The sequence below is a fragment of the Perognathus longimembris genome, chromosome 23 (genome assembly GCF_023159225.1).
Source record: "Perognathus longimembris pacificus isolate PPM17 chromosome 23, ASM2315922v1, whole genome shotgun sequence".
NCBI classification, from domain to species: Eukaryota; Metazoa; Chordata; class Mammalia; order Rodentia; family Heteromyidae; genus Perognathus; species Perognathus longimembris.
The window spans coordinates 28490920-28503948 of record NC_063183.1 but is presented as its reverse complement, the minus strand read 5'-3'; the positions used below and the strand labels follow the sequence as shown (position 1 = coordinate 28503948).

At 35.3% G+C, this 13029-nt stretch overlaps 1 protein-coding gene across 5 annotated transcripts in view; it reads right to left on the bottom strand.

The window, feature by feature from the left end:
- Myef2 (myelin expression factor 2) overlaps positions 1-13029 on the bottom strand; it is a 28535-nt gene that overhangs the window by 2289 nt on the left and 13217 nt on the right. For 2 of the 5 annotated variants that reach the window (XM_048332984.1, XM_048332988.1), the window contains 9 exons: positions 12521-12570; positions 12334-12397; positions 8682-8783; positions 6882-6932; positions 6427-6495; positions 6017-6115; positions 5653-5724; positions 3553-3761; positions 3422-3473 (listed from right to left, as the gene is read on the bottom strand). In XM_048332984.1, coding sequence (XP_048188941.1) covers positions 3422-3473; positions 3553-3761; positions 5653-5724; positions 6017-6115; positions 6427-6495; positions 6882-6932; positions 8682-8783; positions 12334-12397; positions 12521-12570 — 768 coding nt within the window. The remainder of the gene's footprint in view (positions 1-3421; positions 3474-3552; positions 3762-5652; positions 5725-6016; positions 6116-6426; positions 6496-6881; positions 6933-8681; positions 8784-12333; positions 12398-12520; positions 12571-13029) is intronic. The other 3 variants (XM_048332986.1, XM_048332985.1, XM_048332987.1) reach the window with 3 other exon arrangements.

Here is a 13029-nt window from a genome sequence, read left to right as displayed (position 1 = left end):
CTGGTTTATTGGCTAAATCTCATGGACTTTCCTGCCCTGGCTGGCTTCAAACCATGATCCTCAGATCTCAGCCACCTGAGTCAGTAGGATTTTATTTTATTTTTACTTTTTGGTAAAGAAAGATACAAGGCTTTTTTTCAAATAAGCAAAACAGGCTTAGAGCCATCCTTACAATCTTGGAAACTCAATATATACCTAGGTTTTTCTTTAATTTTTTTTAAATTTTATTGTAAAGGTGATGTAGCTCTAGAGGGGTTACATAAGTAAGGTAATGAGTGTATTTCTTTTTGAGCAGTGTTACTCCTCCCTCATTTTTTTCCTGCTTTGCCTTCCCCTTGACTTCCCACCTCCCCAGATTGTAATTTTCATTTCCATCGTAGTGTCTAGTGAGTATCACTGTTGCATCGGGTCCACCTCTGTTCCACCTTTTCTGTGATTCCCTTTCCCTTTTCCAAATCAGATAAACTTATATACAAGACACAGGGTACTGAAATCACAAACAATGACCACGGGGAATAAACTAAAGGAGAAAACAAAAAAAAGAACAAAAGAAATAACTGCAAACAGAACACTAAAAAACAAACCACGAACACACATACACAAGCCTCTTATTTCCCTATCTTGAAGATCCTTTTGATTAGCATCATTTTTTGTGGTCATATGTACATGTAGCTAGTATTTTATAGAGGTGAGCCACCACACCGGGCTACTAATTGTACTTTCAATTGATGCACTGATTCAATACTCCAACTTGGAATTAAAGTCTTAAGAATGGTTTCAAATACACTATGACAAGAATACTTAAGAGAATAGATTTGAGTCAACGAAAGTAAAAATTATATTCATGACACAAAGGAAAACCATATAGAAGTTGCTGGAAGGAGAGAAAACCAGACAACTGTTTATTCTGCAGTTAATATCATAACTATAACTCTGAAATCTGAAGTAAATTAGTATCCTTTGTCAAAATATAAGCTATTTTGTATTTATACAAAAAATTGTATCTATTAAAAAACATTTGCCATCTAAACCAGAACCCCTTTAAAGTAAAAGATGGGATTTGCTACTAGTTATAAATACATAGCAGATGTAAAGTGAAACTACATTTTCGGCAAACTGATAGGTATGATAACCCAGACTAAATAAGTCATAATTTACAGTATGACTCCTAGATCAAGCTAGAGTTCTTTTAGTAGTATAGCATCTAGACCATTATAGGCTTTTTGTTTTTTTTAGCCTAGCAACCAGTTAGTCATACACATTTAGTTCTAAGAAAGGGAAAAGTAGCAAGAAAAAGAAAGATAAAGAGAGGCCCTATTAAAAATGATTGCATACATCCTTTCCAGGTGAAGGGATAATCTTAATGCATCACTGAGATTGTTTTCCTATTGCAGTCTTGATCTAAATTATCTATTATATACAATATCATGAACTACTTTTTTACTTGTGCTTTTTCATCCATCTCTATTATTGAACTTTTTAAAATCAAAATAATATCTACCTACATAAAGTACAGTCAACTCAATAATGCTCACCTTGTCATTCTTTTCCCTACTCTGCCTCTTTATCTGTTAAGCTTCATCTCACCTTTTACCACAATGCCTTATCTGATCATCAAGGCATTTGTAGTTTCACTGAAACTATACCAACAGAGATTATGTATACTTGCTTCTATTGCTCATTGCCCTATACCTTAAAACTTCATTCCCTTGGAGTCTATGGGATTCATGGCCGTATGGTCATTTATTCATTTTGGCACATATACTTCTACAAAGACTACAGACACCTAGAAACAACTTTATTCTTTTGCATTTATTCAATGGTGACTATTAGGTGATTTGTACTTGGTAACTTCGATAAAAAAAATATATATATCTTTCTTGATCTTTTTTTTTTTTTTGGCCTGTCCTGGGGCTTGAATACAGAGCCTGGGCCTGAACACTGTCCCTGAGCACACTCTGTGCTCAAGGCTAGCACTCTACCACTTGAGCCACAGCGCCACTTCCAACATTTTCTGTTTATGTGGTACTGAGGAATTGAACCCAGGGCTCATGCATGCTAGGTAAGCACTCAACCACTAAGCCACATTCCTAGCCCTCTTTCTTGAATTTTAAATTAGTGTAAAATAAAAAGACAATCTAGGGCTGGGATGTAGCTCATTGGGAAAGAGCTTGCCTAGCAAGTGCAACATCCTAGGTTGAATCCCCAGTACCAAAAAAGAAAAGACAAAAAAAAAAAAAAAAAAAAGACAATCTCAAAGGGAGTAAACAGAATAGTTTCAAGCTGTATGAATTTTGAGGATGGCATATATAACTTCGATTACTTTCAAAGTGTGTAGCAGACTGCCAAAAATATAAGTAGATATGAATGAGAAAATTACCAAATAAATGAAGATCTGCTCAAGAGTGTTATATACCCATTTATAAACCCTTAATAAATGTACAGAAGCAGTGACAGTTGCTAGGATAAAAAGATTATAGTTATTGCCTTCAAACACCTCTAAGATGGAAAAAATTGGACAAATCATTATAACAAAAACTACAATATGACAACCTAGTAGAAAATATTGCTGATAACGGCCTACAAAGGCTATTTTTGTAGAAAAATAGTAAACATCCTCTCTCTTCACTGACTTTAAGAAGTTAAATCTATTCTAAATACTCTAAGCTTCCTGTTAAACTCTGAGCTCAATGAATCACTTCTAGTCATTTCTCATTGTTCTATGCTACATATTCATCCTAACTATTGCAACTATAGACTCAGCTCTATCCAACAGCAAGAAATCTACTCTGCACGCTCAATTCTCCCATTGCCATGCAGACACACGAGAACATGCCAAATTAGAACATTTTACAGCAAAAATCAGTATGGTACATAAAATTCTCTTTTAAAGTTAACCAATCACCTAATTTTCTACAGATCTGAGGCATAATTAAGGTTAAATTATAGCCAAGAACATTTACAAAGGGATTAGATAAGCCACCACAATGTGCCCATGTCTAAGGAAGTCCTGGCAATGGTTTTATACTGTGTCTTGCAGGCAAAATAGAGTACATCAAAGGAGTCTTGCTTATGCTACTTCTCTGCATTTCTTTATAAACAAGGAAGTAAATGCCACTAATGTTTCTCATAAGAAAAACACTAATGTGAATAATTTTGACATTAATCCTTATGAAATCAGGTCATGTAACAAGACTTCTTTATCATCAGAAAACAATGAAAGGCTATATTCTAACCTTTGTCATCTAATACTAATCTATACTGCTCTAAAGGAGCAGTAAAATATGAGCAGTACAAATAGATGGTAAATTAATTCATTTAAGGTTAAATTAGAAATAGCCCATAAAAGGTCTAAATGCACTGGTCACCAGTTTTCCTCCACAGTAAATATCAATGTATCTGTAATCACTGACATACTCACCGCACTGACTGAATTTCTCTTTAAGTTTCTGCCAAGTCAAGTCAAAAGGCAGCTAGAAGGAGAAGAGGTGTTAGTAACATATCTACAAAGAAAACAAGGTTTTTAGGTGTCCTATACATTGATTTGCTTACATTTCTGACAAATATCTGGTTGCCTTTGGAGCCTATTCTGTCTCTCATTCCACTTCCCATTGGACCCGATAAAAATCCTCGATCCATATCGATGCTCCTTTCCAGGATGGCACCTATACCTGGTCCCATTCTATCGAAGCTGGAACTCACGCGGTCCAGTGCCATCCCCATTCCTCCAGTCACACTGCTCATGCCACCCATCCCACCACCTGCATTTCAAGAAGGGCAGGGAAGATGTGCGAGGGTTGTTTTTGTTTCAAGAAGAGAGACAGATGGGAAAAGAAGAGAAAGGAAGGAAAAAAATCATTTTTGAGAAAGAAGGGAAGAGAAAAAGCCATGTATATAAATCTATAGTATACAATCAGTGAATTATTTTCAGACAATAAAGCAATTTCTCAAAAAATTTAATTGTGTATATACTTGGTTAGTGACTATACAAAATACAGTATGCACACAAACTTCCTTAAAACTGCGCTTTAATCATAAAACGTTTAAGTTATATAAATGTCTACCAATCTTTACAAATATTAAAGTCATTTAATCCTTGTTTTCATTTTCTATTATTGGAATAAAGATACATGAATATAAACTCAACTAATAGTAACTCCAGTCCAGGCTGCTCTCATATTTTTCCATATATTCTTTTCCTAGCTTACTTCTCACCTCAGTATCTTTACCTGTTTCCCATACAATTTCTACTTTGATCTCAGTTGAGTTTTTAATAATCATAGAAAAATATAACTTAATTTCCATATTATACAGAGCTTATAAAAGGAACAACAAAATCTAGTATTAGTCTCCTTTAGTTAAAGCTTGATAATTTAGCTTCTAGCTCATACCTCCTTTATTCTTATATGATTTTATTTCCCTACCCCTTTCATCCTTCCAATCTCAAACTATTATTCTTTCTTGTACCTAATATCACCACACATGAAAATTCTAAAAATTAATATCACCTTCTAATTGTCTTTCAGTTAATGAAAAGTGTAAATGTAGGGAAACAGAAGTAAAAACACTGAGATAAAGGAAAAAGATAGGAAAATTACAATTAACAGGAAAATGACCAATACCAAAAGCTGATTTAAAAAAAAAAAAAAAGTGTCAGGTGACGGGTAGCTCACACCTGTAATTCTAGTTACTCAGGAGAGTGAAAACTAGAGGTTTGAGGTTGAAAACTAGCTGGGGCAAAAAGGTCTATGAAAGTTTTATAAGGCTTCATGTCTAATAACCAGAAAAATGATGGACTGGGACATGGCTCAAATAATAAAGCACCAACTGTGAGCCAAAAAGCCAAGCAACTGTCTTAGCCAAGTTTGAGTGCAAGGTCCAGTATTTTATCAGAAATAAAATGAGAAAGGTACAATGGAAGTAAATGCCTTCCATAGACAGGATTTTGGATTTTATTTCCTGTTTGTGAAATTCCATAAATTAAAGGAAGTCAATAAAATATGGAGGGTTCACAGACCATGACTCAGCAGGCAAGAGAGGTCAAAATTAAGTCATGCATTAAAGCTTAAATACAAGGCCTAAAATGTGCTAGTACAAGGAGGAGAGATTTAGCATTTTCAAGTTTTTCAATTGCTCTTGATTCTATCATGGGAAAGGTTTAAGAGTCAAGGAAATAAAAACCTGTTAAAACCCTCACCCACAACTAAGTTACTGTTCCTTTTGCATCTACCAAAAGACATAAGCTTTTTAAAGATGAAATAAACTAGTAGCTATTATAAAAAATAAAATAGAGGTAAGGTTGATGCCAAAGCAACAGTTATTCCTGACATATGAAATCCCCAGATTCCTTAGGTAGAAAGATAGTTCTTGAATTAACTAATATTTAACACATAGGTTAGCTATATCAAGGAAGCAAAATTCAAACAGTTGAGAAATTTCAAACACTGATGATCAAACAAAAAGGCCTATTAGCTCATTAACTTTCTCAAATTATATATATATGTATATGTATATACAGATATAAACAGGTACATATAGCAAGGCATATTGGCATATGAGAACAAAGTATTACAATACTACAATAACTACTCTTGCAAGTCTTTGCAAGCACTCAAATATTACTGAATAAATTCTAAAAAAATTTAAACCTACTTATTCCAGATCCTACTGGACCCATGTTAGAAGCTCCTATTCTTCCTGCAAACCCTCCAATCATTGCACTGCCTAAACAAGGATGGAAAGATAATATACTAATTAATTTAAGTAATCATACTTTAAAATTCCCAAGGTGCTATGCTTTCAGAAAATGTACAATAGTTGAACAGTATAAGGTCTTTTGGAAATAGAATTCAAATAAGGAAGATAGTAAAAAAGCCAATACATTAAAATCTCTAATGTCTTTCTACAGGTAGTAAGTTATGTGAAACATGATAAATTTCTGGTTTTACACAAAAAAGAAGATACCAATTTTTTAAATATAACCTGAAAAAGGAAAGAAATATGCAGCCAGCCCTACCAAGTCTACCAAAGGAATCGCCAAAGCCTCGATTTATTCCAATATCACCACGTCCAAAATCTCGCTCCATGCTACTAGTCATCGCACCGCGGTATATCTCTGAAAAGATTGTGCAACAAGTTAACCCTTTTTCAAGCATATCAATGCAAGGAAAACCATTCAAGAGTATGTCTAAACTAAACTGGAAAATGACAGCAAATAACATCAATACAAATAATCTGTGATTTATCCAACTTACCTCACACACCACACATACCATCCCCATTTCTGCTATGCATGTCCTTATCCCCTAGCACCCATATGCCTTCTGAAGACATCTATAGCACCCATTCCTAAGTGAAGGAGAGGGGTATTTTAATACTAAGGAAAAGTAAATACAATATAACATCCTCCTATATACATTTACCTACCTCCCACTCGACCAACTCCACCAAATCCTCCCATGCTATTCATTGCTTCCAGACCACCAAACCCAATTCCTACAAAATAAAGTTTCATTTTGAGATTTTATTGTCAATTATAGAGATGAAAAGTACAGTTTGTAAATAGGAAGTCTCACTAGTAAGCTCTTCATTCACCCTACCTGTACAGCTACTTCTTAACACGTCATCTTCACTTAAGCATCTACCTGGCTCAATTTCTGCACAAGCCAACAATAAACCATGGCTTTTTTTCCCTAAGAATTCTCAACACAGGTCTAGCTTCTTAAGAGTGGCAATAGAGCACCAGTGTTAAGTTGAAGAGCTCAGGGACAGTGCCCAGGCCCAGAGTTCAAGCCCCACAACCGACCAAAAAAAAAAATTGCAATAGGTACATGCAAACACCAAAAACCAAAAAAGCAAAACAAAAAGTATGTTTTACATACCTCCTCCAATTCTATTCATTCCTCCAAACCCTGGACCATCCATTCCCATACCTCAAATAAAATATAAAGTATGTTCTTTCAGTGAATCTTATCTTTGTGACTAACCAATGACATTACAAAAAACAGACACTACTGGCATATCCACAGTGGAACACTTAGTCTAAGAAAAGCAGCAGGATACAGAAAATGGATATGCATAGCAGTTATTGTCAAAAAAGACCTCTGAATATTTCTTAGACAAGAAAGCAAAACTCACTATTCATACAACATGAAGGGAGAAAATACCTAGATATGTGTACTTCATTTGCTTTCTTTCAAAACATGCAGAGAAATACCAAAGAGCATATTTAATTACCAGCCCAGAAAGTAAAGATTCTCTAAACTTGACAGTTAATACAGTAGTATATGTAAGTAAATAATAATAAGTGTTTTGGAATATACAAGACATGACAACTTAAAGGGAGAAATAAATAACAGTAAATAGTATGTATTTTAAAAGGTGAGGTATATGATAGCTTTAAGGAGAGGGAGAAAATATTTGCATCAGAATGATTGCAAGAACTATCCTCACAACTTAAAATATGATTATAAGCATCTCATATCATTTATTTGTCTATCAGTTAATAAAGTCTAGGGATTCCGGAGCATCCATCAAAACCACTTCAGTCATCAAATACTATTAATAAAACCTGACTATGTTACTGTAATTCTCTCTATAAGATCTAATGTTCCAGAGACTACATAATGTCTGATACTGTACAAAGGGAATGAAGCAGATATAAAATTGAATTATAAATGAAACATTAAAGAGATACACAAATGTCTTTTTTCTCACTCACTTTTTCATTGGAAGCAGTTTATTTTCTTAAAAATTGTATTTATGTTAAGCTGAGCATAAGAGCTCACACAGGAGGCTAAGATCAGATCTGAAATCATGCCAGCATGGGCAAAGAATTCGTAAGACTTCTCACTCCATTAATTAAAAGCTGAGTGTGGTGGCATGTCCCTATCATCCCAGCTACAGAGGAAGTATAAATATGAGGATCACAGTCCAGTCAGCATGGGCATAAATATAAGACCTTATTTGAAAAATAATATTAAAAAGGTTGGAGGTATGGTTCAAGTGGTAGGAAACTTGTGTAGCAAGCATAAGACCCTGAATTCAAACCCTAGCACTGCCAAAAATTATATTTATGTTAAAAGTTATATATTATGGTATGTGTAAATTTTATTTTTAGGGTTAAGAATATAGTTAAGCTTATTTACTGCTAGCTTTAAACAAATATTTTTATAATACTTAAGTTTACTATGACAGTAAATATTACAGTAAGTAGCCACATAAAAATCATAGTAGGGGTCAACCAATTTTAAGAGTATAAAGGGTCTTGACACCAAAAAGGTTGGAAATCATTCTATAAATAAGCAACTAAGTCCAAATAAGTAGCCAGCTAACTCAGAGGCTATCTTGCGAAATTAACAAATGGCAATGTGCCACTCCACAAATACTGTATACCCACAATAACCATGGCTCTGTGTTGACACTTCTCCTCAAGTCATAAAGACATTTCAACATCCACAGTGCTAAAAGCTTCACTCTATCCTGACTAGTCTGAGAGGGACCTTTCTGTACTTAGTCTAGCCTTGTTTGTTTTAACTGCTCTCTCAAGGTTTTATTCCCTTTGCAGACTAAGGAGATACCCTAAATACCTATGAAACAGAATCCTTTAACATTATGACAAAGTAAACAAAGGCTTTATTACAGGATAAATATGTCATTTTAAAAAAAGAAAGATTACTAACCACTTGGACCTAGATTTCCCATTACACCTCCAATGTTCAACTGGCTAGCACTGATAGGCTGTCCTCCTGGACCAAGTCCCATTCCAATGCCTCCAAGACCACCTAAAACATAGGTGAAAATATTAACAAGACCCATATACAGCTAGTTGACACTAAAATGTTAAAGCACGTATACTCCTGTAATAGTATCACTCAATTGCTTCTAGTCTGAAAACAGTAACACTAGCTCTTGTTTTCATTCAGAAAGCATCAAAGTTGAGATGAATACTATTTATTAATGACAAATATTTGACAAAACAGGTTCAGGTTCTATTTAAAGGCAAAATGCCAACAGGATTTTAAATAATATATCACACTTTACATATATATATACACTTATCTAAAAATGAGCATCTTGCACAAATTTGTAGAACCACTAAAAACATAAGAATTACATTTAAGATGGTCCAACTCAAACTAAAAAGTCAATAGTCCTGTAAGCATAATACTCAGCAAAGCAAATTATTACATTACCTAGTATCATCATTAACATATTTATTTACATTTATGTGGTACTGTGTTTTCATATCTACTATTCATACAGGAGGAAATTTTTGAGTCCTTAAATTACTGGCACATTGACATTTCTGTATGTATGTATATGATTTAATTAAGACTAGAATTTAAAACTTCTTTTAATCCAGGATTCCTTGTATTACCTTTCTAAAAATAAATAAATTAGTTAAAAATAATGAAACCAGCCAGGCACCAGTGGCCTATGTCCATAATCCTAGCTACACAGGAAGCTGAGATCTGAGAATCGCAATTCAAAGCCAGCCCTGGCAGGTAAATGTATGAGACTCTTATTTCCAATTAACCACAAAAAGCAGGAAGTGGAGCTGTGGCTCAAGTGGTAGAGCACTAGCCTTGAGCACAAAAGCTCCAGGAAAGAAAAGCTCCAAAGAAAGAAAGAAATTCAGGCAGTGGGTGAGAAGCACAATGAAGACATATTTCCCAGAGCAGCTAAGCAAAGGGCTTGCTGGGCCTCCAGGCAAGAGCCAACTGCAGACGGAGAGGTCAGGCTCCAGCCCAGGCCAAGGTATGGCCTTGGCGGTCCCTAGAGCCCAAGGAACCAGGTCAAGTGGGACTCAGAGCTGCTGCCCAGGGCAAAGGGACACAAGTCAGGGCCAGCCACCAAAGAGGTATCTAAACTGAGCCCAGCCGGGCATGGACAGAAGACCCCAGACTGGGGCCCAGGAATTACCATGTCAAAGTTTAAAACTAGACAAGCACGTTACATTATCGTAAAGACCAATATGAAGAAAATATTTTCCTATGCCATCTATAAATACAAACTTCCAGAAACCAAGAGCACACCAATGCTTACAAGCACACCAAGCACCCATCTTTTCATCTCTGACAAGTGACAAAGATCCAAGAATTCTTGAAGAAAGGAAAATGACACATCTTAGAATAAGAAAATCAGAATGGATCTCAAAAACATTGTTTTTACCCAAAAGTAACAATATCAGAAGCATAGGGAATGAGCAAGCTGCCATTTGCCACATAGAGCAATCGGAGCAAAAGGGAGAGAAATTTTGAAAAAGTAGTTTATAAAAAAGTAAAAGTGTGGGGCTGGGGATATGGCCTAGTGGCAAGAGTGCTTGCCTCATATACATGAGGTCCTGGGTTCAATTCCTCAGCACCACATATATACAGAAAACGGCCAGAAGTGGCGCTGTGGCTCAAGTGGCAGAGTGCTAGCCTTGCGCAAAAAGAAGCCAGGGACAGTGCTCAGGCCCTGAGTCCAAGCCCCAGGACTGGCCAAAAAAAAAAACAAAAAAAAGTAAAAGTGCTATTTACATAAATATTACACAAAGAACTTAAAGGTTATTAATCATTATGTAATAAACTCTTGGATTCGCCAGACAAATGTATCAATTCTAATATTGTATGCCCCTATTAATTTAGCTTAATGACATTCAGGTAAAACCAAGAAAACATACACAAATCTATCATTCAAGTGAGAGATTTTTACCATAAATCTTAGTAATTGATAGCACAAGTATCAGTAAGGTCATGCAACACTGAAATAATTAACTTTATTTAATGGACATATGACAATACTCCCAACCACATCTGAACACTTACAAAAATGGGCCAGAGGACAAACCACTCATAATTTTGTACAAATGAATTTCAGAGAACCACAACCACAAAGATCATATTTTCTGACCACATCTGGTTAAGAACTAATGTTAAAAACTTTTGTTACTGTTGTTGTTAGTCTTGGGGCTTGAACTCAGGGCCTGGGAACTGCCCTTCAGTTCTTTTGTTCAAAGCTAGAGCTCTACCACTTGGAGCCATAGCACTATTTCCAGTTTTCTGGTGGCTAATTGGAGATAAGAGCTATTTTCTTGCCCAGGGTGGCTTTAAACTGCTATTCTCAGATCTCATCCTCCTGAGGATTACAGCCACCAGCGACTGGCTGACATTTGAAATTTTTAAATTATATTTTTACATAATACATTATTCAGGAAGAAATCATAGTGATAATCTATAAATACTTCAATAATTGAACCATAATGAAAATGTTCCATAGCAGAGTATATTCAGTAACTAACTGCTTATATTAGATAAGAAAGGCTGCAAATTAGTGAAGTGAGCATTTAACTTATGGCATTATAAACCCAAAGAAATGTAACGTAGGAAAAAAAAAAAAAAGCATATTAGGACAAGTTAAATATACTGAAAACAAAATCCTCTACTCTGAAATCACTAGGACTGACAAATCTCTAGCTAAGTTGAGCTAGTCAAAAGAGAATGTATGGGCTGGGGATATGGCCTAGTGGCAAGAATGCTTGCCTCTTATACATGAAGCCCTGGTTTCAATTCCCCAGCACCACATATATAGAAAATGGCCAGAGGTGGCGTTGTGGCTCAAGTGGCAGAGTGCTAGCCTTGAGCAAAAAGAAGCCAGGGACAGTGCTCAGGCCCTGAGTCCAAAGTCCAGGACTGACAAAAAAAGAAGAGAGAGAGAGAGAGAGAGAGAGAGAGAGAGAGAGAGAATGTATACAAAAAGAATATAATGGTGGTTACCTATAGGTAGTGAATTTATAATAAACATTTTCCCATCATGTATATGAAATTATCAAGTAATATAGAAATATAGAAATTATCAAGTAATTATCAAGTAATATTATCAAGTAATATAGTATATATACCCTATGTAGGCAAGAACTACCAAAAAGGAAAACAATGGCACATGACAATTCGTTTTCTTGTCTTTTTTTTTTGTCAGTTGTGGAGCTTGAACTTGGCATGGGCACTCTCCCTGAGCTCTTCCGCTAAAGGCTAGTGCTCTACCAATTTGAACCACAGCTCTGGTTTTCTAGTGGTTAAATGGGGATACAGAGTCTCAAGAACTTTCCTGTCCATACCATGACCCTCTGATCTCAGCCTCCTGAGTACCTAAGATTACAGGTGTGAGCCACCAGTGCCGTGTTTCTTAAATCTTTCTAATCAATACAATCAAACTATCTCCAACACTCCAAACTAACCCAAAACTGTGAACAACTTGGATACAGGTACAAAAACAAAGAATTTTGCTTATTAGTCCATAATAAAACTGAAACAGAATAGGCTGCTATTTCTGATAACAGCTTTTACTTACGTGGTAACTGCGGTGTTTTACTATCATGTGAACGGTAGTCTTCATGAGGAACAGACTTGTCGTCCTAATTGCAAAGAAGTTTATGATACAGTTAATTCATTTCTAAAGAGAATTGTAATGCTGACTATAGCAAATAAGAGACAGGAAGAGGTGGGAGGTTTAAAGTGATTGATATATAAGAACTCACCATTTTCACATGCATAGGTCTATCAAATAAAAATTGTCCATTGAACATTGCTGTTGGTTCAGTTAAGGAAAGCCAGTTAATATGACAATAAAATTATACTGAACACTAAACTAATTACCTTATTAAAGGACTCTCCAACTATTCGCTAATATTTTAGCATCTTTAGAATTTACCTGTATTAGTCTCTTTCATATGCTCAAGGAAAGCTCTTTAATTCTTTGCTTTATAGCTATATCTTATGAATAAGATACTCTTTTAATTCAACCACTGAAAAAAGAAAATTAACAAGTCTCATTCAAAGCAATCATACTCACGTACAATTGAGTGCAGTTATCAGAAGCAAGTAGGCAGACAGTTGTGGTAATAAGGGAGAACAGAAAAGAGCTCCTATCAGCCTTGTACTAAGAAGCTAATTCAAGTTTTAAGAGTGATTTTAGTACTTGGACACAGTAAAGTTTTATGTGCTGGAGACTAGAGTCTAACAGATTCCTAAGCTAGGCAACCTTAAA